This window comes from Rattus norvegicus, chromosome 16 (assembly GCF_036323735.1).
Source record: "Rattus norvegicus strain BN/NHsdMcwi chromosome 16, GRCr8, whole genome shotgun sequence".
In the NCBI taxonomy this organism is placed as follows: Eukaryota; Metazoa; Chordata; class Mammalia; order Rodentia; family Muridae; genus Rattus; species Rattus norvegicus.
Window position 1 is genome coordinate 64,984,932 of NC_086034.1, and position 27,977 is coordinate 65,012,908.

General features: G+C 45.6%; 1 protein-coding gene across 7 annotated transcripts in view; it reads left to right on the top strand.

Moving 5' to 3' along the window:
* Rbpms (RNA binding protein, mRNA processing factor) overlaps positions 1-27,977 on the top strand; it is a 156,346-nt gene that overhangs the window by 42,773 nt on the left and 85,596 nt on the right. For all 7 annotated transcript variants that reach the window (XR_010058306.1, XR_010058307.1, XM_006253241.5 and 4 more), the window contains exon 2: positions 27,285-27,362. Coding sequence is in view for 5 of the 7 variants with exons in the window: in XM_006253241.5 (XP_006253303.1) it covers positions 27,285-27,362 (78 nt within the window). In the remaining 2 variants the exon portion in view is untranslated. The remainder of the gene's footprint in view (positions 1-27,284; positions 27,363-27,977) is intronic.

The window sequence follows — 27,977 nt, forward strand, 5'->3', positions numbered from 1 at the left end:
AGTATGCCTTCCCTCCTCTGGACCTCTTCAAACACTTGGGAAATGTGGTCTTAGAGACCTGGGGCAGTTTTGAAGAACACTGCTTAAAGTGGCCCAGTCCAAGTAAAGAGAACAGAGGATTTTAAAGTCACACAGCGTAAATTTAAACCCACACTCCAGAGGATTGGCTTTGGGCCTACCAAGCCTCATTTACCTTAGCTGTTAAATAGGGACAGTTACGATGTCAGGATCACGGGGTGACAGTCTGTCTGTATCTCTTTATATGGAGATCTGCACACATATTGTGCACAGGATCCGATCAGTTGGCTAGTATGTGGGGGAAACTGACAAAATGGCAACTTCTGACATTGACGACACTACAGGGCTTGAGATCCAGGTTCTGCCTTTATTGAAGTTATCTCTTAGAATAAAATGATTGGATAAATCATTAATTGCAGGCCAAGACTGGGGCTATGGGCTTTTAAGCAGTTACATTTTGTCTGTATTTTAAAATGAAAAAGTTGGTAGCAGCGGACAGTGACAACGTTCTTCATATTCTGACGTGCTGTGATGTTAAGTCTGGTAATAATGGAATCATTTTCTCATTCCCACAACTCCTAGGACATAAGGTATATATACACACTAGGGGTTGTATGTGACATAAGGTATACATACCAAGAGTTGTGTGTGACATAAGGTATACATACCAAGGGTTGTATGTGAGTGGGACAAAGGAAGTTTGTCATCTTTTGTTCTTCCTGGGAACAAAAAATAAGTTACTTCTTGATTCTGCTCTATTTCTAAAAACCCTAATTAGCTCATCATGATACACATACATACATGATTTATTCTCCTTGTTTTTTTTTTTTTTCTTCCTTTTGTTTCTTCTTTTGTTGGTGAGTTTGCAGAAGTCCGTGTAATTATCAGCTAAAACTAAAGGTTCTCTTGGTTTAGAAGAAGAAAGACATCACTGGCCTCAAGGAATTTATAACCTCTGCTAGGATTCGTGACAGAAAAGCAAAAGGGTTTTGAAACACTTCCAAAGACAATGTGTCCATGTGGCCTTGCTTGGGACTGGCTAAGCTAGAGTTAGTCCCCTCTAGGCAACACCTTACGTGAAAGTTGTGCTTTCTCTTCAGTCACATGATTTCAGGGATCAGACTCAGGCTATCAGTCTGACTTGGTGGCAAGCAACTTTACCCCACAGAGTCACCTCACTGGTCCCCTAACAATTTCTGTGTCACGCTTTTCAGATCCTTTATTGACCTAATTACTCTTCTTCATTGGGGTCCCAGCTTCCCTTAGATGAATAACACCCCCCACCCTCCAACACATCCAGGTCTTAAAGTTGGGTAGTTTGGTACCTACTATATATTCAGTCATGTCCTTCTGTTTCAGTGCTTGTCTGAGTCTGGGGGTGTGTGGTAGGTCATAGCTCATTGATGCCCTGGCGTCTTCCACATAGCTTGCTTGTGTTTTCTTTTATGAGTTACCGTGTTGAATTCATAGAACTGGCTTTTGTACCAACAGAGGTCCATGCGTATGGTGCTCCATAAATTTAACAGAATGAGTAATGGGCCTTTAAATGCTTGTACTTGATCGTCATGGTATGTGTAGCAATTTGACCCGGAGTTGTCCGGATTATAGGTCGAAACATTAAAATTGATTTTATCAGGTTGACATTTGGAAAAACAAACTTCAGATGAGTTTTGTACTCAACTGGTTCAGTCCTTTTTTTTTTCCTTTCGAGAACTGTTTTTTTTTTTTTTAACATAGGAGTTGATTATCTGTAACACAATTTTGTCTTAGAGTATAATTTTAGCTATTTATTGTTATTCATTCTTTCTTTCCCTTTTCTTGCTGACAAATGGTCTCCTGGCTTTTGGTAAAAAGACCAGAAAATGAACATGTTTCTAAAAATAATATGGCCAGTGAAGGTACAAGCCAAATGCTTGTTTTGCTCTGTTTTCTTTCCAAGTTTTACGATGTTCCCCATAACCTTTATCAGATACACAGCACACGTACATTTTTCTCTTATATCCTTCCTGTGTAGTCAAGGAAAACACACTTAAGCAGAACCAGGAAGTTGACGGTCGTTACTATTTCAAGGGGTAAGGAAAGCAGTAGCAGCTCCAAATGGCAACACCTCAGGTTTTTAAGTTTACTTGGCCAGAGAAACTTGCTCAAGCAGGTTGAAGGAATATGACTTTGGAGACCAGGCTTTGCCTGGCCTTCTCGTACAGACACAGCCTGTGGCCCTTCTGCTAACCCCGGGGAGGAAGAAGTTAGCTCCAGTACAGACACCTTAGCTTTATGTGTTCTGCCAGAGGTGCTGGCCGGACAAGCCGCAATGGCTGCCTCTGAGGCTGTGGCCGGAAGTGTAGCTGCTGCCCCAGGCTTCCGCTTCCGGTCTTGGCAGCTGAAGGTCCCACGCCCTGCATCCCTGGGCCGGAGAAAAGACTACAGCTAAGAAGAAGGCCCCAAGAGAGCAGAGCATACTGTGACAAAACAGGAAAGCCTTCCATCTGACTTAGGGTGGGGTTTAATGGGAAAGGCTGCGGACTCAAAGATTTACAGAAACAGGATGAGGCGCCGCTGACAGACCCACACTCTAGAGATGCTAGGGACCAGTGAGAGAGAGGTAGCTGAGGAAGTTAAGCTCCAAAGTGGGGCTCAAAGCTGTTCTCTGCCTCTCTCATCTTAATAGCAAAAATCTAGATGCTTCTTTCATACTGTAGCTTAACATTGCCTGCATGACCAGAGAGAACGTGGTATGTTAGACCCAGGGCACATCTCTAGCCTCTGTATGTGCTTAGGAAAAAAGTCATCCTTGCTCCTCTATCCCGTTCTACCAGATCCTCTAAAAGCATGTTGTCAAGAGGAACCAGATTATAAAACTAACTTTTAGTATTTAGAGACTTACCTCATGAACAAGAAATGCTGATGACATAAAAACTTTCAAAACATTTTTTTCTTAGTTTTCTGGAGGGTTTATTTTTCAGAGTTAAGAGGAAGAAAATGAAACAAAGGAAGGGAGCAAAGGGGGTGTGTGTGAATCACTGAAGACACCTCCTTATCTGTCTTCTTGACTTTCGTCTCTGGCATTTCCATTAATGGGCAAGGAACGTCCCAGCACTTCTACACCTTATGTGTAAACTCCTGTGACGTGAGTAATGTGTTGTCCACGGTCTGTCTTCCTGAACTCGTTTTTTTTTTCCCCCTAGTAGCTATGTCAAGTTTGGGATCTATCTGCACTTTCCATGCGCTGTTGGTTTTTTTTTTTTTAAACCAAGGCTGAAAATCTTCAGGGCAAACTGCTGACAATGAAGGGTGACACTGTGCTGGGCACTAGACAATGGTAAATAACAAAGCCAGGAAGGAGTTTCACAGTTTTGTAGGGAGTGACTGGGGGAAATTTTAACTCTGTTGGCTGCTCACCCTTGCATTTGTACACCCCCAGATGCTCAGAAGTTACTCGATCGTTGTGATTGTCAAACACTACCATTTATGACTGCTGGTTTTTTTTTTTCTTTCTTTTTCTTCTTCTTCTTTTTTCTCTTTTTCGGAGCTGGGGACCGAACCCAGGGCCTTGCGCTTGCTAGGCAAGCGCTCTACCACTGAGCTAGATCCCCAACACCGCCTTAAAAGAAGTATTGGAATAGTAATAAAACCTCAGGGACCTCTATGTACTGTTGATGGGACTGTAAGGAAAAGGTTATGACCCTTCTTCCAAAACAAACAAACAAAAACAACCCCTAAATAAACCTAGAAATGATTACCTTGTAATCCTGCAGTCTCACTTCTGGAGATACATATCTCCTCAAAAGAAATGGAAGCAAGGCCAAGAATTGAAAGATATTTGCATGGAGGTCAGAGGTCTGTTCTTTTCCTATGTCATGTGGGTCACAGGGCCCATGCTCAGGCTTGGCCGCAAGCACCTTTATCTCCTGAGCCATATTGCACGCCCTCTATTCTAAGGTTTAATACAAGTTGGTTGGTTTTCACTTGTCACACACCATGGCCTAAGTGTTGAGATGAGATGACAGTGACAGTATTCAAACGTGGTATGCACATATGTACATATGGTTGAACGTGGGCACAGCAGCAGAAAATCGAAATGATATGGGCTATAAACCATTCCGAGGCACAGGTTACAGTGCTGCACCCATGCCAGGTTTTTACCTGGGTGCTTAGGGACCGGAACTCAAGTCCATCCTCATGATGACAAGTCAGATATATTACCAAGTGAGCCATCACCCGATCCTCTTGAAGTACAGTCTCCTGTAGCTCCTGCTCCCCTCACACTTGCTGTGTAGCAGTAGGTGTTTGAAGTCCTAGATCCTGGTCCTTCTGTCCCCACCTCCCCCATGCTGGGATATCAGGTTGAGCCACCCAGCGAATTACCAGATTGAGCATGGCTGAGAATTCCTAGTGTCCTCCCTGCTGTCTTCAACAGGTAGCTGCCATCTTAGGCCCCTTAGTTACTGTGGTCATGTTGTACACAACAGGAAAGAGGAGAGGGATATTCGTTTTAAATAGCATAGCCTGACAGTTACAGCTAATCACTGTGTCCACTGCATAGGCCAGGACAAAGCAATGCAGTCCTGGTCGTCATTAGCGGGGGAGTTTAGAAAACTGTGTGCTCAGCCAGAATTCCTTTGTACATGAAATTAGAAGAATAAATATTGCCGGGAATGGGCAGTTGAGACTGAAGTATATGACATTTTTGAATTGTGGTTATTCATGAAGTGGGAAAAACCCAACTATCAAGTAGCCACTGGGACTATAAGCTACCAAAATCCCTAGAAAATATGTGCACTGGTGTTTTGCCTGCATGCATGTCTGTCTGTCTGTGAAGGTGCCAGGTCCCCTGGGACTGGAGTTACAGACAGTCGTGAGCTGCCATGTGGGTGCTGGGAATTGAACCCGGGTCCTCTAGAAGAGCAGTCGGTGTTCTCAACCCCTGAGCCATCTCTCCAGCTCCCCAACATTTTCTTCTTACTTGGCAGTTGTTCAGAAACCGTCTCCTAATCTTAATTTAGACTCTGTAAAGGTATAGAATTGCTTTAAGAAACATGGTTTGGGAGTGCCTCAGTGGTTGAGAGTGCTTGCTTAACACATACAAGAACAACTTGGGTCTGAGCTGCAGGTCTGCTAAAAACAAGCAGCAGCACAGTAAGACCCGGGGAGAAAACTGCGTCTTTCCCGGAGCGCCATACTTTTATTGGGCTGGTATAGAGAACTGTGCTACTGTCAGTAGTGACTGGTAGAGCTTTCTTTCTCTCTAGGATCAACAGATTGGCCTCTGACTGGTGCTCGGATTCTGGGCTGGGCCACCACATGCTGGGGGGAATGCTTGGCTAGCCCTGTACCAACTAAGCCACATCTCCATCCGTCCTGTTAACTTTTTTTTTTTAATTTTAAAGAAAATGCTATTTGGTATGTGTGGGGGAAATTTCAAAATAGTGCGGTTAACGTAACTGTCACGTAGCTTCATTTGTAAAGGGTTTTTATTTGATAGGTGATAGATTATATAGCTCTCGTATAAACAGGAACTTTCTGGAAGCTCCTAGTCCATTGCCTTCTTTTCTCAAGAGTGTGTATTTACTTAGGCTGTCCACTATTCCTGATCTCCCCCTGCTGTGAGAATGCATGTGCTTCTCAAAGCTTTCAGCAAAAGTTACTAAGATCCCTGACAACTGCAGGGCCCACTGCAGACAAGCTAAACTGGTGTTTATTTCTATGTATTTGCACAATTATTTTCTGTGTATTTAAATAGCTAGAATTTACCTTAGTAGTGGATGTCGGTTAGATATCGGAAAGGTAACCCCTGTGTCCGGTACTTTTTCCTGTACCATTTAGCTTGCTCAAGGTTCCCACGTATTCATTGTTTGGTTGTGCCATAGAACTGAGGTAGAAATTCCACAGTGTGGTCGCAAGGCTAGTTTCTGTGATTAGACCCTGTGACTATCCTATCATCTGTTTTAGTTAGGGCCAGCACTTCCTGTTTGTTTTCAGTACTACTTGTTGGTATTTTGAGCTAGCCCTGGCTGTCCTGGAACCTGCTGTGTAGACCAGGCTAGCCTCTCACAGAGACCCACCTCTAGCTTTGCAAGTGTTGGGATCAAAGGTGTATGCCAACATTCCCAGCAGCCCTGATGTCAAAACCAGCTTCCGGCTGTCCCCTCCTCTTCTTGGTTCGATGCCTCTCCAGTCGAGCAGGTATCTGTTCTCCTTTGTACTGGACTTTTCAGATGGAAATACCACAGCACAGAAAAGAAGCTGGCTCGGAAGGACCTAGAAAAGTATGTAGAGCGCAGTTGTAAAAATGAGGTGAGAGACGGTGTCCAACTGTCCAGTCAGCTCTTGTCCAATGTTCACCCGTTCACCGTCTCGCCTGTTACTTTCTGGTTTTGCTACCTCATCAGGAAAACAGGTTCGACTGCCTACTTCGTTGGGGTTAGGTTGAAGTAAATAGCGCGTGACGCAAAATGCTTGCTAGGATGTTTGTATGATCTCGGTGGAATTCATCAAAACTACCCAAAGATTGATTAACCACAGGAGAGCTTCTCCGCCCTTCAGTTTCTTCTGTCAGTCACTCTGACTCGTGTGTCTGCCTGTACTAAAGGAAAGCTCAGAAAGGAAGGGATTTGGTCCATCACACATCGAATTTACCTGGGGATACTGAGGAGTGACCGGTAGTGTCTGCCAGGGCCGCAGCAGCCAGCACTAACTCTGCACTTAGTACTTTTAGTTTATTGGGTTTTCCATTCGCCGAAACCCATTCCCGCTGTGGTCCATCTAAATGGAGATGAAAGAAGGGTTGGGAGTGGAAGACGGAAAATAAACAGACTTTACAGCCCTTCAGATGACTGTTCTATTAACACGAGGGAACTAACACGCTGTTCATTCTCAGATTTGTTTCATTCTTTGAGTCTGTCCTCCATGGTCTTGCTTTTCTGCCTCAGGCCCATATTCTGCTGTCCTCACGCTGCTTCAGCGATGTCTCCTCCCCTCAGTCTCTCTTCTTCCTGCCACTGGCCTCACCTAGGACCCAAGTGACCCATCACCCTTCTCCAGCTGGGGACAGTGGAACGCACTCAGCCGTTCACCGGGGAGAATGCCACCGCTTAGACGAGACCTGAGGCCAGGTCCAGAGCTTCCTGCTCCCCCATTGCTCCTTCAAAGTACTTTTCCATTGTTATAAAAATAACCCCTTGTGGCCAGACTCTCCAGTTTTATGAGTAGGATTTGTTTCAGCAGAAAATCTTGAAAAATTACAATTTACTTTTAGTTACATTTCAAGTCAACTAGAATGTCCTGTTTGGAAACAGGGCTCCAACCCTTTTTAAAGGAACAGTTTATCTTTCTTTTAAACAAGAAGAGGTATTACCGAGGACACAGATGAAAGACAGGTTCCCACATCAAAATAAATTGTTAACATAGTTTCTTTCTCCCAAGTAACGTTCCTCTCCAAAGGAGAGGTAGGAAAATGGATTTTAATTTCTTATTTAGCAAAAATAAATAAATTTACATTGTTTATACTTAAGATATTTTAAAATTGGGGAGCGAGGTGACAGGGTCTCACTGTTTAGCTTTGACTGGCCTGGAACTGTGTAGATCAGGGTGTGTGTGCCTGTGTGTGTCTGTGTGTGCCTGTGTGTGTGTGTCTGTGTGTGCCTGTGTGTGCCTGTGTGTGCCTGTGTGTGCCTGGGTGTGCCTGTGTGTGTCTGTGTGTGCCTGTGTGTGTCTGTGTGTGTGTTTCCACACACCCACATATACATACACATACATACCAGGCTGTCCTCTTCAAGCTCATAGAGACCTGCCTATCTCTGCCTCTTGAGAGCTGGCATTAAAGGCCAGCATTTTCCTCTTTGAAGTTTACTGTTTAAGGGATATATCTCAGTTAGTAGAGTTCCTGCTGGCATGTATTAAACCTTCATTTGAATCCCCACTACCCAGACATGTTGGCTCCTGTCGCGTGTAGGTAGGAGTCCAGAAGGTCACTCTTCTTGGCTATGTGGGGAGTTCAAGGCTAGCTTGGGATGGGATCTCTTGTGTCAAAAAAGGAAAAGTTGTTTTCCTAATGGTAAAATATGTAATCCCTTGAGCGATGGCTAATTAAGCCATCATGAAGATGGCTTAGAGAGAGGGGCTTTGGGTTTGCTGTTTCCTCTCAGGTAGACAGTTTCCGCTTGTTTTAACTCCATCTATTTGCTTTTGCTCCCTCCTCCAGAACTTGACTTTGAGGAAGTAGGACAGACTCCATGGGGAAGTGACTTTGGTGTTAGGGACCCGAGGGTGTGAGCACTCATTCCCTGCATTGTTGGCAGGGTGTCCCTGAGTTTAAAGCAAATGGCATCTTTGATAGTAGCCTCTGGCCAGTTCAGACTGGAGGCGTGGGTGTAGGGAGACTGGCTAGGTAAACTTGTGCTTTTCCAGAGCTGTGTGACTGAAAAACACAAAACAATGTAGCAGATACCTTATAATTTTTATCTTATTTCTCATTTGCTTAAAGCATATCTTGCTACTTAAAATACCCGCAGATTGAGGGGGCTGGAGAGTTTGCTTAGTGGTTTAAGGGCACCAGCTAACTCTTCCGGGGCACTCTATTTGAGTCCCAGCACCCAGACGATACCTCCCAGTTCCAGGACATCCTCTGCCACATGCACATGGGGCATGCAAAACACTCATACACATGAAATAAACGTGAAACTTAAAACTACAACCCCAGAGATAAAATAATTATTTATACGCCTCAATAAAGAGGGCTTTTCAAACAGGCCCTAGACACCACAGCAGAGCAGAACGTCCCCCCCCCCCCCAAACCATCCCTTCACCCATACCCTCCTTGCTGTGTTTCTTTCTTTTCCAAAAAGATGATTTTATATGTATGACCTTTGCCTGCATGTATGTGCATCAGCATATTTGTGCGTGGTGCCCATGGAGGCCAGAACAGGGCATCAGAGCCCCTGGAACTGGAGACCACAGGGGTTGGGAACCAAACCAGCTCCTTTGTAAGAGGAACTGTGTTCTTGACCACTGAGCCATCTCTCCAGCCTGTTTGGTCTCCCCTTAACCTTGGTTGTACAGCCCATGCGGGTCCCATGCTCAGGATGATCCTCTTGCCTCAGCCTCCCAAGTCCTGGGATTGCAGGCATGTGTCACCCACCTGCTGTAGATAGGCTCACGGTTCAGTCTGTTTTTCTCCCTTTCTCTTCTCCCACAAGTTGGTTTATAGCAGAAGCTTTTCACGTCTCAGACCTGAGCGCCTCACATCTTTGCTGTCCACCTGCCATTTCAGTGCCCTTGGCCGAGAAGTTTTTGTTTTCATTGTTCTCCAGACAAACCTGTGTCATGGCTGTTCCTTTTTACAGCGAACCCCATGCTCAGAATGATGCATATCTGGACATCTTGAGCTGCGGATGCAGGGTCTGTGGTCAAGGACTGCTGCTGATTAGGCTGGGCTGTCTTTTACTTGCAGTGGGCAGGATATTTATTTATTTATTTATTCATATTTATTTATTTGATATAGGTCATATGAAGGTTGTCTGTCAAGCAAAGCCAGAATGTTTTGCACAGGAAGTACAGATGATTATCTCTCCCCCACCTCAGACAGTTTTCTCTTTGGAGAATACCTCCTCACATTAGCTCAGGCTCTGGAAGTGTGAATGGGTCTAGTGTCTTTCTTGGGAAAATTGCCATCTTGCTGATGTTTCTCAGCAGGAAACTGTCTGCCGGTGACAGATACACTGTGAAGAAAGTACAAGCCAGAGGTTGGAGAGGTGCACAGGCCTGGGAGGCGGGTGCTAGGCAGGCAGACATTTAGACCCTTATGTTTATTGTCATTGTTTAGTCAGTCAGTCAGTCTGTTTCTGTCTGTCTGTCTTTCAAATTGCTAATTGCTCAGATCTATCCCATCTTCTAAGGGCTGGAGAAGTCAGTGAGAGTGTTATTCTAAGAATTGTCTTTAGTCTGACGCTAACATCATAATGGCTCGTTTTGTGGTTCTTTTCTATCCGTATGTTGATCCCTAGATTCTGTGCTCAGTAGGATGTCACACTGGCAGGTGGCAGTCTCCAGTGGAGCCGACACACAGTTGCCTACGTGGTGCTTTCTCCCCACATCTGTCTTCCTCTTGTGAGATGCCTCAGCAAGGCTGCGTTCCTCTTGCGAGCTAGGCAGGCAGTAATGAGCGCATCGGACATCGTCAGTGCTTGGTTGTGATAACAAGAACACAGGGGTGTCCCTCAGAGCCATCAGATGCGGCCAGTGTCCTTGAAATCCAGTCTGGAGAGCCGAAGGGATGAATACGTCATATTTGGACGGCGATGGTCATACCAGGTGTTGTCGCTTACAGAGAAGACGCGCAGCTTGTATTAAACAGAGCGTGCTAGCTGCAGCGGGGAGGGGCAGTAGAGACTCAGTAGGTGGGAGGCCACGTGTTGCCTGGACAAGATGGACAAGATCACTGAAGTTCTAGTAAGGTCTCCCTCAGCTCCCTGCAGGAGCTCCAGAAATTCCATTAGAGTCGGGCGTGGTGGTGTACACCTTTGGTCCTGGCACTGAGAGACCAAGGCAGGCAGAGGGATCTCTGACTTTGAGCCTAGCTTGGTGTAGCCACTATCTTGCTTTTGGCCTCCAAATAAGGCAGAACATGATGACAGGGAGCCCTTGACAGAGCCTAGCCCTTCCTAGGCCAGCCAGGGCTGCATAGGGAGATCCTGTCTCTGCAAACAAAAGGAGCGACAGAGGTGTCCGTGTGCGGACACAGCCCTTGTTTCTTCTGTTGGTGTTTTAGACTTCTACAAAGATGCCTAAGTGGGCAAGGCTTCGTGATCCTCGAGCCTCTGATGCCAGCCAACTCTCTAGTTATTTGTGTTTGTGCTGAAGGGCTTTGGGGGCAGCCATCTTTGCCCTATATAATATTATGATAACTTATATGTTATACATTAGAGATTATGGGGGGAGCTGGTATTTTGTGTTTTTTGTGCACATAATAGCTGTCTAGAAAAAACACTTTTTTCATTTAGACATTACCGTTAAAGTCAGAACTTTAGTATCTTTCCCAGATTCTTTTTTTCTTACTGCAATTCCTATATCCAGTCTCTAAGAGCATCTTGGGGACTGTCTTAGTTAGGGTTTTCCTGCTGTGAACAGACACCATGACCAAGGCAACTCTTATAAGGACAACATTTAACTGGGGCCGGCTTACAGGTTCAAAGGTTCAGTCCGTTATCATCAAGGTGGGAACATGGCAGCATCCAGGCAGGCATGGTGCAGGAGGAGCTGAGAGTTCTACATCTTCATCTGAAGGCTGCTAGCAGAATACTGGCTTCCAGGCAGCTAGGATGAGGGTGTGAAAGCCCATGCCCACAGTGACTCACCTACTCCAGCAAGGCCACATCTCCAAATAGTGTCACTCTCTGGGCTGAGAATATTCAAACTATAACAGGGGCTCTGGTAGGTACCAGTGTTTTGCAACATATTTATTTATTTTTTAATTTATGAGTACGCTGTAGCTGCCTTCAGACACAGCAGAAGAGGGTATCAGATCCTATTACAGATGGTTGTGAGCCACCATGTGGTTGCTGGGAATTGAACTCAGGACCTCTGGAAGAGCAGTCAGTGCTCTTAACAGCTGAGCCATCTCTCCAGCCCGCAATATATACTTACTTAACACAAATGTTTTCTTTCCCTATTCCTATAAACTCCTAGGCAAGAAATCTAAACTTTATTAGTTTTTATCACTAAATTAAATTAAAAATTTAATTTCTGGCTGGGCAATTCATGGTGCAGACCATGGTGCACACCTTTGATCCCAGCACTTCAGAGACAGAGGCAGGCAGAGCTCTTGAGTTGGAGGCCAACCTGGTCTACAGAGTGAGTTCCAGGATAGTCAGGGCTTCTTAGAGAAACCTAGTCTTGAAAGAAAAGAAAAAATTGTGTGTGTGTGTGTGTGTGTGTGTGTGTGTGTGTGTACTATGCATGTGCATGCAGAGGCCTAGGAAGTTAAAAATGGACGAGTAAGTTCTGTCATTCCTCATCCTCTCCAGATAGGGTCTCTCATCAAGTCTGGAGCTAGGCTTAACCATTTTTGCATTTATTTGTTTTGTGTGTGGGCATGTGTGTCAAGTGTGGAGGTCAGAAGCTAGTGTGCAGGACTCTGTTCTCCTTCCACCGTGTGCACTCAAGGGTGTGGTATTGTTTTGTTCTGTTTTTTTTTTTTTTTTAAAGATTTATGTGCACTGATGTTTTGCCTGAATTATGTGTTTGTGGGAAAATACCAGATCTTCTGGAACTGGAATTAAAGATGTTTTGCGAGCTGCCATGTGGCTGCTGGGAGTTAAAACCAGGTACCCTGGAAGGGCAGCCAGTGCTCGTAACCGCTGAGCCGTCTGTTGGTATCCCAGGATTCTATGGGTCTTACTCAGGCCTGCATGCACATCTCTCTGTTTCTCGGTGTGTATTTTATAGATTGGCAGTGTTGGTGCCACAGTCACCTGTATGTGATTCCTGGTGAGATTCCCAAGACCTGCCATCAGTTACTTCACCAGAGCAGGCAGGAAGGAGACTGGAGGCTTCGTGTCCAGTAACTCATTCTGAGACTGTCCTGTAGAATCTTGCAGACTCTTAGGACTCATTAGTCTACCCAGTCAGAGCTTGAGTCTGCTCACACACCCTGCATGATGCTGCCAGTGCTCAAGTGTGAGTTAATTGCATATTCGTTAGCTAACAGTTGTCTCTGACTAGTGGGTCTGCTTTTCATACAACAACCAACCAACCCTCAGGTGTTTAGCATTTTAGAAGTTTAGGAAGTATCTCAGAAGGATCCTCTTTTTTAAAGATTATTTATGTATATGGGTACACTCTCTCTCTTCAGACACACCAGAAGAGGGCATCGGATCCCATTCCAGATGGTTGAGAGCCACCAAGCGGTTGTGGGAATTGAACTTAGGACCTCTGGAGGAGCAGTCAGTGCTCTTAACCTCTGAACCATCTCTCCAGTCCCAGAAGAGTTCTCTTATTACAGTATATTTAGTAATGAATAAAAATAAAACGATGCAGCCCTCCCTACATAGACTTAGCTTCTCTGAGATTTCGGGAGTGTCTCAGGAGACTATTTTCTTTTATTTATTCATATTCAGTAAAGAATAAATGGAGATACTAGGAAAGCTCGTGATTCACTCCATCGGGCACAGGCTTCGCGGTTTCCTAAGTAAAGTCAGAAGTAGCTCATAAAACTTAATTGCAAAATCTGTTCTCATCAGGCAGACCTAATTCTCCTCCTCTGCAGGATTCACTCTCGGCTCAGTCCGCCCACTCCAGCAGGCCCAATGGCCACAGTCTCCTCCAAGTGGGGTCGGTTTAAAGGGGTGTTTTTATGTGGTTTTTGAAAACTCAGCACCATCCTCCAAGACCTGGCAGAGCATTCTGTCAGTGCTTACACAAACGTGCCAGTTTCCCATGGGTCTGAGAGGCATTGGTCCTCAACATGGCTGTGCTCTCCCCCAAACCTCCCCCCACACACGCATCAGGACCTCATCCTCGTACTCAGGGGGCCCATGGCTCCTCAAAGCGCTGTTTTTCCCAGACTCTAAAAATGTGCGCTAATGAATCATTTCAAACTTAACTTTTGAAAAACATTACAAACAAGCCGTGCGTTAATAACGTACATTTTGCTTCCAGGGAAACTAAGATCTCAAATTGGAAACTGATGATACACAGACCGTATGGGGATGTGGGGGATCGTGTTTGGGTAGGGTCACAGGGAGGAGGTATACATAACTGTTACATAGCCTCTCTCCCTCCGCTCCCCTTCCCACCTCCCTCCTGAGAGGTCTCCTGTAGCTCAGACTGACCTTGAACCCCATACGTACTTGAAGAGGATCTTGAACTCCTGATCTTCTGTTTCCACCCGACAAGTGCTGGGATCTATCTCAGTGTGCCTCTCCGTCCAGCTGTGACTTGTCATCTCTTACCCCGAAGTTCCTTTCTTTACATTAGTTCTCAGATGTGCTCTAACCACAGAGACAGACTACTGCTACGTAGTGAAGCCGGCCTTCCACTTCCTGCTAATTAAATGCTTGTCTCGGTCAGGTTCTCATCACCGATAAATACCCACAAAACGGTTTCTGGAACGAAGGACTTTCCTTCGCTCATGCTCTTAGAGGTTCTGGTCTATATTTGAGCCACTATTTTGCTTTTGGGACCCAAATAAGGCAGCATATGATGATAGAGAGCCCTTGACAGATCGTAGTTGTTCATGGCAGCCAGGAAGAGATCAAGGACAGCCTTCCCTGGAAGGACATGCCCCCCAGTGGCCTACATCTCTAACTCAGCCCCCATCTCCTTGTTTCTGAACTCCCCGGTCGTCTTCAGATTGATTGTCAGTGAATTAATCCACTAATTTAAGTCAGCTCTTACTCAGCCCCTCCCCCGAGCCCAGCTGATCACTGCATTGAGGTTCAGCCATCAGCACATTACTTACTTTGGAGTATTGCAAATTCAAAGTCTTACCCCATTCTTCTGAACTCGGCAAGAGGTAAGCTGGCTCCTGGAAAGACTCAAGTCATGTCGTTGGTCAATAACCATGGATGAGATCTCATATGTTGACATGACAGAGCAATGAATTGTGAGATACAGGGTACCTCTGTCTGATGTGTCTTTGAATCTGTTAGTTTACATGTATAGATCCGTGGTTAAATCATGTACTGTATGGTTTGAGATTTTTTTTTGGGGGGGGGGTTCTTTTTTTTCGGAGCTGGGGACCGAACCCAGGGCCTTGCGCTTCCTAGGTAAGCGCTCTACCACTGAGCTAAATCCCCAGCCCCATGGTTTGAGATTTTTAAGTTGGTGAAATTTACACATAGCGAGGCCTGGCGGCACACACCTTTAGTCCCAGCACTCAGGAGGTAGAGGCCAGGGGATCTTTCTGAGATGTAGAAACAGTGTTGTGTTGTGGTGGTGACCTTACTAAAAAGACCTGTCTTTTTAACAGCAGGCATAACTTTGTTCTGTCTTACCTATGCTGTCTCTGCTTTCGAATGACGTTCTTTATTATATGTAGATGAATTGGACATTCTTCCACTCAATCCAAATGGCAGTAACTAAGATTTGACTATTTGCATGAGTGATGGAAAAGCTTTGGCTCGACAGAGCTGCCCGTGCGAGATGCCGTTGGCTGTGTCTTTATTTGGCCATATTAGAATAGAGTCTCTGGCACGGTGAGGGCTGTTTTGCCCTCACATATCTTCATCTGTGTTCCAGTCAGAGCTGAGCTGGCGCACTGGATTCCAGAGGTCACTGGCGGGCCAGATCACGTCCGCTCTAAAAAGATTTTTCACGTCCCCCTAGGTTCTGACAGTTTGGGAAATTCTTTCCGAATTCGGAAAGAACAGCTTTAGAAACTGTCTAGGTTGTTTAAAGTTCGCCAGCAAGATGGCTCAGTGGGTAAGGGCGTTTGTGCCAAGCCTGACAACCTGAGTTCATTGATGGAACCGACAGATGGAAGGAGGGAGCCAGTTCCTAGAGAGAGAGGGAGGGAGGGAGGGGGAGGGAGGGGGGAGGAGGGAGGGAGGGGGGAGGGAGGGGGAGGGGAGAGGGAGGGAGGGGGGAGGGAGGGAGGGAGGGGAGTGCTAGATAGGGGTGAAAACATTCACAGAATGGGAAGGTGCTATGTTGGTTTCTGTGAGCTGTTGTTTGTATTATTTTTAAGCTTTTGTTTGCATCTGTTTCTTGGCTTCTTCGCTCTCTTCTGGGATATCTCTTTCCTTTCCCCTTCTGGCATAGGAAGTTTATTATCCCTTTTCAGTGATGGTAAATCATCTCTCATGGACAATCCGTCTCAGGTCTTTGTTTCTTGGGTTTGTTCAGTGACCAGAGAACCTGCATCTAACCAAGCCCATAAGTTCAGCATTACTCTCAAGATTTACTCTCTTTGGGCCACCAACCCTGTGCCCCGCCCTTTGATCTGGGCACACCTCCTGACTCCACCACACATGACTCTTTAGAGTGATGTCTTTCTCACTTGGTGGCCTTTTGGATATGCGTACCCATGATGGCCTGGGCGTCGTTCTGGAGAACACTGAGATTTGAGTCTCTTGAGTCACATGGTTCTGTTGCCCTGGAAGTAATTGAGCCCTTTTTACAGGCCACCGAAGGCCAGCTGCAGGAAGAGGGGACAGGCCACCCCTGGGGTTGCTCCTATTCTGTATGTATACTATATTCACACAAATCAATTCTTCACACAAATCAATTCGTTTTACTCTTGTAACACCTAAAAACGTTCCCCAAAACACAACAGCTTAAAACTCTTGGCTACTTGACGAGGGCCAGCAATCTAGAAACAGCTTGGCTACTCAGATCTAGTCCAAGGTCTCAAGATTGCAAGAAGACATGTTGAGTAGGGGCTGTAGTTATTTAAACCTTACCAGCCTTGGGTATCTGACTTTTTCCCAGAGTCCCACCCCCACCCCTATTATCCCCAAAGCCTCTTTGTAGGGGCCATTGAGTAAACACTAGGTAAAGGAACAGGACAGCTCCATGGAAGCCACTGGCCTTTGTGTCTGACTGCTGTATTCTCTTTTGTTAGAAGTGGATCGCCATGCTGGGCAGTGGTCATGCATGCCTTCAATTCCAGCACTTGGGACAGTCCGAGCCTTAAGTTCAAGGCCAGCCTGGTCTACAGAACAAATGCCAGGACAGCCAGGACTGTACAATATTCAGAGAAACCTTGTCTCAAAAAACCCAAACCAAACAAACGCAAAGACGAAGGATGTGAATCACCATGAGGTAGTGAACTGCTGGGTTATAAGAGACCATCAGACGTTTCCGAGTGATCATGTCGCCAACATCTGTGGGGCTCTGTTTCTTGCCTTTGCCAACATTGTTCTTGTCAAAATTCTTTATATATGAGAAGATACAGCCAGCTATGGATCTTAAATAAGGCATAAAGAATGTTACAGAGTTACACAGTAGAGAATTACAGTGTATATCCTTCTAGGCATGGTGGCGTAAGCCATTAACTGCAGCAGAGGTAGGCGGAGGCAGGGGCAGGTGGCTGTCTTTGAGGTCTGAGTTGGGGGAGGGGAGCCGCTACACAGTAACATGAGACCCTATTTCAAAACAAAATTACATCTTTTTTTTTTTTTTCTTTTCTTTTTTTCGGAGCTGGGGACGGAACCCAGGGCCTTGTGCTTGCTAGGCAAGCGCTCTACCACTGAGCTAAATCCCCAACCCCGCAAAATTACATCTTGAAAAGAGAAGTATCAGAGAATTGCAGGCATGTCTTAAGAGGAGAACATTTCAGAATGGCGAGGGGACATTTCTTGTCTATGAGGGACAGCATACAAGCAGATTGGTCCCGGGTGGATTTTTTTTTTTTAATTGATAAAACAGACCTCTAAAATCCATGTAAAAAACCACTGCTACTTTATTTTCTCTTTGTTATGTTTCCATTTCTGTTAGGTTATTTGTGCGTGCATGTGCGTGTGTCTCGGTAGCCTGGGGTTTCCTTTATTTGGCTAAGCTTGCTGGGCAGGGAGCCTCAGGGATCCACCCTGTCGACTGCAAAAGCCCCTCCTTTCTATATATCCCCAGCTCCTCTAAACAAACCAAACCAAACAAAATGAAAACCATGGGTCTGGGGACCAAATCCAGGGACTCCTGCTGTGGAGCAGCCTTTTGTGGCCTGAGCTGTCCTCAGCCTTCTATCTGGATCTCTTGCCATGTGCCAGAGGAGGGGCTGGGAGGGAGGCAGGGCCTCCAAGGACATAGCCTTGTCTGGTTTTACCCTTACGAAGCCAACAATGACCTTGCGCTCTGACCCACCATTCTCCATCTTCCCGGGGCTGGATTCCAGGTGTGTGCACCACCTCACCTGTTTCTGGGAGCCTGGGCATCAAACCCAGGATTTCCCACTTTCGTAACAGCTACCCTGCCAGCTTAGCTGCTTCCTAAGCAAAACCATAGTAATTTCTTTTATGGCTCCTTCCCTGTTCTTTTACTAATGCTTAGCTCATTTAGTGTATTATAAAGATAACCTGCGGGTTTCTTTTCCTTCCTTCCTCCCTCCCTCCCTTCCTTCCTCCCTCCCTCCCTTTCTTCCTCCCTTCCTCCCTTCCTTCCTTCCCCCCTCCCTCCCTCCCTCCCTCCCTTCTTTCCATCCTTCCTTCCTTCCTCCTCCCCAACCCCCCTTCTCTTTCTTTCTTTCTAGACAGGGTTTCTCTATGTGGTCCTGCTGTCCTAGAGCTCACCGTGTAGACCAGGCTGGTCTCGAACTCATATAGATCTGTCTGCCTCCTGCTGGGGTTAAGGGTGTGCACCGCCCGGCGGCAAGGAAACTCTCTTTATCATTTGGGATCCACCCTCTCTGCTGATTTCTCATGGGAACACTCTGAAAGTGAACCAAGCTGGCATTGAAGGATACGTGTTGGGTAACTAGCGTGGCAAACCCTTGCCTACAGTTCCCTATGTTCTGTGTTTCACATTCTCCTGTGAAGACAGTAAACATCGTGTGTAGTTCCGGGGATGGCTCGCAAACCCAGGTGGTGCCAGAGGGAAGGCACCTCAAGTGGCCTTGCCTGCCACTTCTGTCAGAACAGTGAGTGCCCTGGGCAGTGTTGGAAGCATCTCCTGTGTACGCCTGCTGTGCCATTAAGGTCCTTTAAGGGACCATAGACATCCATGTTCTGTGTTGCTTTGCTTTGTGTGTGTAGTTTGTGATATGCAGAGTGACAGCTGCCTTTAAAACCGACTTGTCAAGTAGCATTATCCAGTCTCTGTGCTGAAGAAGGAAAAGAGGTTGGGGAATCATGGTAGACTCTTTGGACTTTGTCCGTCCATGAGAAAGCCAGCTTTGTGCAGTTCTTCTGACGTGTCTTAATTTGAGGGTACTCTAGGGAACCGGAAGGCACAGCGCTGGTGACGGTGTGCTACTTTAACACGTGTGTTCTAGAATACGATTTAATGGTATAAGGAGGGTTTGAGTGAAGAGTAAAGCTCTGTGGGCCACTCAGGGTCACGGCAGCAGGTCACTGAAATGGGTCAAAAGAACTAAGGGGACCTGAGCAGACGAGCAACAGGACCCGAAGTTAATTTCATTGACGAAGTTCTTATAATACAATGTATAATATCTATACACACATACACACAATTTTCTAGTTACACTAACAAACACTCCAGATTCCTGATTTCTTGGATCCCTAAGAATTGGTTTGAAATGCAGGTTCGGTGCTCACGTGTGAGAGCACCTTTTCTCCTTCATTGGAAGGTAGCTTAGGGGAGACTTAAAGTAAAAGACTATGAACCGTGTCGTAAGAAAGGCCCACTGGACACAGGGACTGGATTGACCCAGTGCTGCCCTGACATTGCTTCTGTGAATGCTTCCTCTCTTGCATTGCTCTTCTCCTTGTCCTGGTCCTTCTGGAGCTTTCTGAGCACCTCAGCAAAACATCATGGCATGCCTCTGGTGTTTGGCCGCTGTGTGCAGAGGGTTAACCCACTAGGTATGGTGGCAAACGGTAGATATCTTCAAATTAGGGAGGCAATATTAGGCAGTTTGGGCTCCCTCCAGTATAGTGACTCTTATCACAATTCAGTCTTCTGCCTATAGCTGATGTCCCGAAAATACTTTCCTAGGGTATGAGAAAGGTGTGTAAAGTCTAGTGTTGAGGACATTGTCAGAACCAGGCCCCTGGCTCCATCCTGAAGCCAGCGTCGTTAAGAAATTAGAGTTGACAGGGCTGGAGAGATGGCTCAGTGGTTAAGTCCTGCCAGCAACCACATGGTGGCTCACAGCCATCTGTAATGGGAGCTGATGTCCATTCTGGTGTGTCTGAAGACAGCTACAGTGTACTCACATACATAAAATAAAGAAATCCTTTTAAAGTATATAAATCTTTAAACAGAAAAAGGACCTAGAGTTGGAGCTGAAGAGATGGACCAGAGGCTAAAAGTACTTGTTGCTCTTACAGAGGACCTGGAGTTGGTTTCCCCCACACCCACATTGTGCCCCACGATCACCAATAACTCCAGTTCTGGGATCATCTGACATTCTTTTCTGACCTCTGTAGGCAGCAGGTGTATGTACTGTACACATACATACATGTAGTCAAAGTATTCATGTACATAAATAGTCTTTAAAAATTCTTTCAGTTAAGAAACTGGAGCTTGACAAAGACTGGTCACTTCTTGCTGTTTGCCTGTAATTAGAATTAAATGCCCAGGAGACCATTTTATTACTTGTGTATAATCAATTTTCATGGTGTCAACACATGACTAGGAAGCCAAAAAAAAAAAAAAAAAAAAAAAAAAGCCACCCGTGGCAATGACATGGCTAGTAGTCCTTAGCTCGTGCGCCTCCCCCCCCCCCCCCCGGTGTGTATGTGTGTATGCACGCACGCACGCACACCAAATACGAAAGTACAAACGGCTCAGTCTACAGGAAGTCACTTGTATGTGTATATTTTACGGCCGACCTTTTGGTATTAGATGACTGAAAATAATTAACCAGTAATATTTATATGGCTGAGTCTCTATCTGTCTGTCTGTCTGTCTGTCCGTCCATACCTCCTTCCCTCCCTCTCTCTGGGACGGACCCTCAGTGTAGCCCCAACTATGTACTTCTGGTTGGCTTCAAATTCCCAGAGACCCACTTGTCCCTGTCCTCTCATGCTAAGTTGAAAGGCATGCACCACCACATCCTAAGTGAGTCTGTCTCAGTCCTAAAGATTTTGTGTTACCCGACCTCTCACTGATCCCAGAGTAGTGGGCCATTCTCAAAGCAAGAATGTCTCCTCACAGGTACCAGGATGGCCCTGCACCTTGGGCCATAACTCAGTGACCTTTTTTGGTTGGTCTGGTTTTGGTTTTGTCTCAGATGTATGTGTTTGGAACGCCTACGTAACCAGTGCATGCCTGTAACGGCAGCCGAGAAAGCAGGAGGATCAAGAGTTCAAGGTTGTCCTCAGCTCCGTAGTTCCCGGCCAACCTGGGAAACAAGACAAAGCAAAACAGAACGAAACACTGCCTTGCGGTCAGAGTTGAAATGAGTCATGTTACACAGAGGTTTTGTCCTGTTTTGTTTTGTTTTGCTAGGTAAGCCTGACCCTGTGGATCAAGAATGAACAGGAAAATGGGGGTTGGGGGTGAGGTGTCCAAGTGAGAGCAGAAGTAGACATGTAGTTAGCTTCCCATGTTTTTTAAAGATGGTATTTTCCCGCACACATGTGCTTCCCCCACCCCCACACCCTTGTTGGGGTCTTGTCCCCTAACACTCTTGGGTCTGCTTGTTTGTTTGAGGCAGGATCTCATGGGTACCATGCTGGCTTTGAACTGTTGGTCATTGTGGCACACCTAGCAATCTATGACGTGTGATTTCTTTTTTTTTTTTTTAATCCTTAATTTTATAGGAGGAGAGGTTAATGCATACTAATCTTTTCTGCCTGCCTGTCCCATGAAGGGATTGGTCACTGGTGTTGTAGCTGCTGATACTGTGCAGCGAGACTGGGAAATTAGTCACTTTGTCCTGTTTGCCACAACATCTTCAGAACCGTTGACAAGCAACGCCTATGTGCTTTGGGTGTGTATGTGTTTGAAGACTCATAAATCAGCCTAGGGATACTTGCCCCCTCCGTGCTTCCTACTGTGTGAAACACGGCAAAAAAGAAGAACCTCTTTTGTAACCTGAGAGAAATCCTTTCTTTGGATCTTGCTTCTAGAAGAATAGTTTTTACATTGGGATGATTCGCACAACACATTTAGAAGTTTCGTGTGTGTGTGTGTAAGTATAGACCAGTTACATGGGAAAGACAGGCCAACAAGTTAGTTCTGACTGAAGACACGTGCTGTTAAACCTGGTGTCCCGAGTTCAATTCCCGGAACCTGCGTGGTGGAAGGAGAATCAATCCCTAGATGTTATTCTCTGACCGCCATGCGAGAGCCCACACATTCAAGAGCACGTGTGCACATGCACGACACAGATCTGGTATATTGCATCCCCGTGTGTTGATCCATGCATGTGCTCCAGTTTGGGAGGCTGAGGTAGGAGGGTTGTAAATTTGAGGTTAGCCATTACCACATAGTTAGACCCTGATGAAAAGAAAAGGTAGTTTCAGAGATGATGAACTTTTACAGGGGGCTAGATAAGCAGAGAGGGACTCTGGTGGGCCTTTAGAAAGTGGAAATCGACCTCTTCCTGTAGCCTGATTTAAATATAGAGAACACGTGGAGGAGATCCTTGAAACCATTGTATACAAACACACACCAAACCTTGGGCAAACGCTCGTCAGGTGTGACCGCCGGTTACAGATGAACATTACCACGTGCCCGAATTACGCCTGCCCCACCGCCCCGATCTGACTCGCCCTCCTCATGTGATCCATATTCTAGGTTCATAATCTTCTGATGTAGGCAAACCTCAGATTTGCAGTGACTTCTGAAGTTTATCGAGTAACAAGTCAGCCACTACAATGACGCTCTTTTCCCAATGAGGAAGTGATGTACACCATGGTGGTTTTTACCTAAGGCCCAGCCGTGGTTCTGCAGTAATGTTAGATGGTGGCTAAGGCTCGCATGCTCATCCAACACAGCGCAGAGCCTTTTCTGTTAAATCTTTAGCCTGGTTGGGGCAAGAATGAAAGTCGCACCCACAGGATCCTTTAGAGCCCCTTTGGGATATATCTGTCACTAGCGTCATCTTTTGAACTTCTCTTTGTCCTTGACTAAGAGATGCCCTTTCCTGTGTTTTTTTAAAGGGAACATCTGGGTTGTTGAAGGCATGGTGCCCAGCACGTCTGTGTTCAGAGACAGTGCTTGTAAATTAAGGGCTGCCACAAAGTTCCCGTGACAGACATCCTTTGTCATTGGTAGGGGGACAAGGATTTTTTGGAGTATAGCCCTTTTCCCCTCCGGTTCCAGCTGGGCCACCTTGTGACAGAGCTGAGCTTATGTTGCCATAGGTGATGAGTTTATGACAGTCAGCTTCCCGCAGTGAGGATCTTGTCTTTCTGATTTCAGCTCACTGCTATGTGCTGACCCAGACTGAGTGTGTGATGAGATACGCCTTCAATCCTGTGACTCTGTCCCTGCTTGCCACCAGGGGAGTACAGCTGAGATTTACAGAGTTATTTTTCCACTTCTTTGTTATCTAGATTTTTTTCTTCCTTTCCCTTTTCTTTCCTTTTTTTTTTTTTTTTTTTGAGTTGAGTTGAGGACCGAACCCAGGGCCTTGCGCTTGCTAGGCAAGTGCTCTACCACTGAGCTAAATCCCCAACCTGTCTTTCCTTTTTTTCTTTCTCCTTCTCCTCCATCCCTCCTCCTCCCTCATTCTCCTTCTAGTTCTCCGCCCCTCTTTACCCTCTTCCCTCCTCCTCCTCTTTTTTTTTTTTTTTTTAAATGAAGCTGATTAAGTTTACCAGATGTGGGGCAGACTAGAAACGATTGTAAGCACATCATACTCTGGAAACTAGTGGCCTTTAGTTGAATAGCAGTGTATAATGTAAATATTCAAGACATTTCTTTTTTTTTTTTTTTTTTTTGGTTCTTTTTTTTCGGAGCTGGGGACCGAACCCAGGGCCTTGCGCTTCCTAGGCAAGTGCTCTACCACTGAGCTAAATCCCTAACCCCTCAAGACTTATTTCTATTTCCCCTTATGAGTTTCTTCCTATGTTCAGTCACAGGAGAAGGTGTGAGCAACCCCCAGATAGTGAGGTAGGCTTCTCAAATGGAGTGAGCTTCCCTAGATTCTAGGAAACGCCATTTTGTCTATGTTGACATGAAACGCCAGTCTTTTATTAGTTTCCCACAACTCGAAGAGTTGGTTTGAGCCTTTTGTGTTTGTTTATAGGTGACTTGCAAACTTGGGCACACCAAGAGTTGGCTTTTCTTCCTCTCCCATATATGGCAGTTTCTTTCTAGAACATTAGAACAAAAGTCTCTCACATCTCAGTCCAGAATGTTTACCTAAGGCTTCCTCCACAAACACTACAATTCGTGTTAGTATAAATACCAACCTCTTAACTTTCTAAGACAAAGCAGATATCCGGGTGATCCTCCGCTTACAAACCTGAAGTGTTTAATCCAGGCACGGTGCAGGGTATGTCTTAGTCCCAGCACTTTGGAGGTGAATGCAGACCGCTTACCCTAACCCAAACCCTAACTGTAACCTTTACCCTCACCCTTATCCTTACCTTACCCAATCCCTACCACTACCCTTACCAATACCCAGACCTAACTCTACCTTTTGGGTCATCCTTGGCTGCATAACAATTTTGAGGTCAGCCTGGGCTACACGAAATCCTGTCTAAAAACAGAAACTCCCAAACACCTTCAAGTATAATGCACGCTACTGGGTTATTCTCCTCACAGAATGAGAAAACACTGAAGCTGTCATAACCCCTGGGGTCATTCTTCTCAGCGGATCGTATATGCTCGCATCTGTGTGCTAAAGGTGCTTCCCTCCCTAAATGCTGAAACCAAATGGCATCTTTTCCTTGCATATTTTTTTATTTTTTCCTGTTCTCTTGTATACATGTGGGTACATGCATGAGAGAGTCAGAGGTCACCATAGGGGAGGTAGGTCTCTCCTGAACACACTGGTTAGGTTTGGTGGCAAGTGGCTTTATCTGCTGAGCCTTCTTGACACTGTTTTTCACACCTTTCTTTTTTTTTACTGGTAGCATAATATTTTTTTTTATTATTGGTGTAATTGACTTACACATTGCCTTTTGTTCACAATTTCCAGGTATCTAGTGAGTTTCATTGGTAAATTGGCAAGTCTATAAAACCTTTTTCTTTAGAACAGTATTAGAAATGGAAGTTAAGGGGTTTGGGGATTTAGCTCAGCGGTAGAGAGCTTGCCTAGCAAACGCAAGGCCCTGGGTTCGGTCCCCAGCTCCGAAAAAAAAAAAAAAAAAAGAAATGTAAGTTAATCTCTTGAGTGAATTCCCCAAACTTACCCAGTGTGACCCACAGCTCGCTGTCCTGCTGGGCAGACAGTGTCCTAACTGTACAACACAGGGTCTGCATATCACGTTTCTGTGTAAATCTTCCATCCGGTCCATACTCTGCACAGAGCTAGGATGTGGCAGGTACTTGGAGTTAGGGTTGATTCTCTTGCCCATGTTGTCCCCACCAGAACGACCCAGATGCTATTCAGTTTTGCTCCATGAGAAGGCAGGTGAGCAGCTGGGAAGGAGAGTTCCCTCGTGCACCTGTCAGCAATTTCACCTTTTCCTCAAGAACTTTCTTTGTGTCAGAGACAAAAGAAGAAAGGAAAAAGACATACAGAGTTGGTCAACAAACCTGACCTAACTGACTGTATTAGACTACTCCATGGGGCATCAGCCAAGCATACACTTGTCTGAGGAACTCAGTGCAGTGCTCTGAGGCATAAGACAAGGAATGGAAGGAGCATTTTCATTTTTTTTTAAAGATTGATTGATTGATTGATTGATTGATTGATAGATTGATTTGAGTACACTGTCATTGTCTTCAGACACACCAGAAGAGGGCATCGGACCCTATTGCAGATGGTTGTGAACTACCATGTGGCTGCTGGGAATTGAACTCAGGACCTCTGGAAGAGCAGACAGTTAGTGTTCTTAACCACTGAGCCATCTCTCCAGCCCGCATTTTCATTTTTAAGTTAAACCATACCTTACTCTGTGTGAACAGGTTCATGGATACATGAACTGGTACATCCATATAACAGGACACTACTCAGTAAGAAGGCAATGGATGGACTTCCGATAGACAGCAGTACGGATGAAATTAGCTCCCTGTAAGGAGGAATGAACTGAGACAAACTCCGTCCGCACTTCTATTCTGTGGTTCTATTTTGACTTTGGAGCAAATGTATTCATCCATAGTCACAGCTAATACCTGGGGATGGTGGGACAGGGCTGGGAGGAGTAAAGGAATGTGTGACGTCAGGAATGGTGGCCCAGTGCCTGTGATCCTGGTTAGTACTTACTGCTGAGGAAGAAGGGTTGTGAGTTCGAGGTCTACCTGGTCTGTGAAGTGAGACTCTGAGGAGGCGCCATGAAAGGTGATGGGTTCTCTCACTCAGTTTTGATGGTCTCACAAGTGTGTGTATGTGTGTGTGTGTGTGTGTGTGTGTGTGTGTGTGTGTGTGTGTGTGTGTGTGAGAGAGAGAGAGAGACAGACAGACAGACAGTCAGTCAGTCAGACAGAATGACAGACCAGACAGAGAAAACTAAACAAACCCTACATTTTCAAGACATAGAGCATAGGTATTTTAATAAATTGAAAGAAAGCAGTCAGCATTCTGAGATTGCTATGTGAACAGCGTGTATGAACCACTAACATGCAGATGGCCTGACATTTGCTGGACCAATAAAAGAGCCTTACCGATTTTCAATTCTGTACTCACAACTGTGGAAAGTGTTAGACGTCATGTAGTGTCCCTCTTTGTCACTTATATATAGTTAATGGTAGAACATGACATCTAAGGAGAAGCACAGTCATGTTGTATTCCTGAGTAGAGTAAGAGAGTGGAAAGCTAGGCAATGCTTACTCTGTAGCCAGTCCTTGACTCTGGAGTCCGGATGAGGTTCCTGAGCCATTAGCTTTCCATGCACCCTGTGATTTGACCCTAGGTTGCTGTGTAGTCTGTCACACTCTGCCCCTAGAATGTGCGGCCCTGCACTTTGCCCAGCTTGAATTTTCTTCCTTCCTTCCCCCCCTTGACCCTCATCTCTCTCAGGTAAACTCTTTTCTGGGTTCTGGTTCACTCACCAGCTTTCTTTCTCTGAGTTTTCAGTCAGAAGTAGGTTGTGATTGTTTACCTTAGCAGACGATTGTTTGTGTGCAGTGTCTCCTGTGTATGTTCACACACGTGTTGGGCGACTTCTGTTGTTGGCACCAGCAGGTACCTTGACGGTGTGTGTTGTTCGTAGAAACAGCAGTTGGTGAGAGGAACAGGGTGCTCTTGTGTAAACACGCTTGACTTAATCTCACTTCTTTTATATTTATTAAAATGGTGGTAATTAACACCACCAAGCGACACAATGACCAGAGAGACTGAAAGCAAGAGAAGCCAAAACTTGAGTTTTCTTTTCAAGTGTGACCTATTGCTGTGGGAGAAGAGCAGAAAGTCTGTATCGTCCTCACGTCCTCACGATACAGTTTTAAACAATATTAAAATTATACGGAGCTTCCATTCGTTCTGTCACAGAGAGCATTGTAGGGGCGTCGGGGACCTGTTGAGATTTAAGGTGAAAAGTAGCCTCTGGATTCTCCCCACCCTTGATCACTCTCCTATTCCATTTATTTTCTAGGTCCGGACCCTGTTTGTCAGTGGCCTGCCTCTGGACATCAAGCCCCGAGAGCTGTACCTGCTCTTCAGGCCATTCAAGGTACTTTGTGATGTTTCGTGTAGCCTTAACGTGGGAATGTGTTTGAGAAAGTGCCCTGTAGCAAATTGCGTGTATGCGTGTGGTTAAGAACCTTGTGCTTCATTTATACCAAACGTCATAAATGTTCAACAAAGCAAAACATTATAGGCTAACTTGTATGAACTGAAGGGAAATCTTTGCCTGGTGTTTAATGACCTGTCTGAGGGAGTTTCCCGTCATTTCTGTGGAAATACAGTCATCTTAGAGATACTAAATGTTGGGGATTGAAGGTTGGGCTTCAAGTTAAAGTCAGTCTAACCTTAAAGTTGGACTAAAACTGGAGTAGCTATGATCTCAAGACAAAACCTTGAAGGTTGGCTTTTCAGACCCAGAATATGGCCGGGAAGGCATCCCGAGTGTGGGACCTGTGAGTTAAGTGGGGTTTTGTTAGCAGCAGGAAGAGAACTGAAGCCCGGCAGGGCCAACCTTACAGCTGAGAGATGGTGATGGCTTTGGTTTCTGGACTGTCCTGATGAAAGGACACTTGAGAGACAGGATTCAGCCTGGTGGAGATAAGGTGACAGAAAACACAGGAGTTGGAAAGGAGAATGATTCAGGAAACAATCAGATATGACC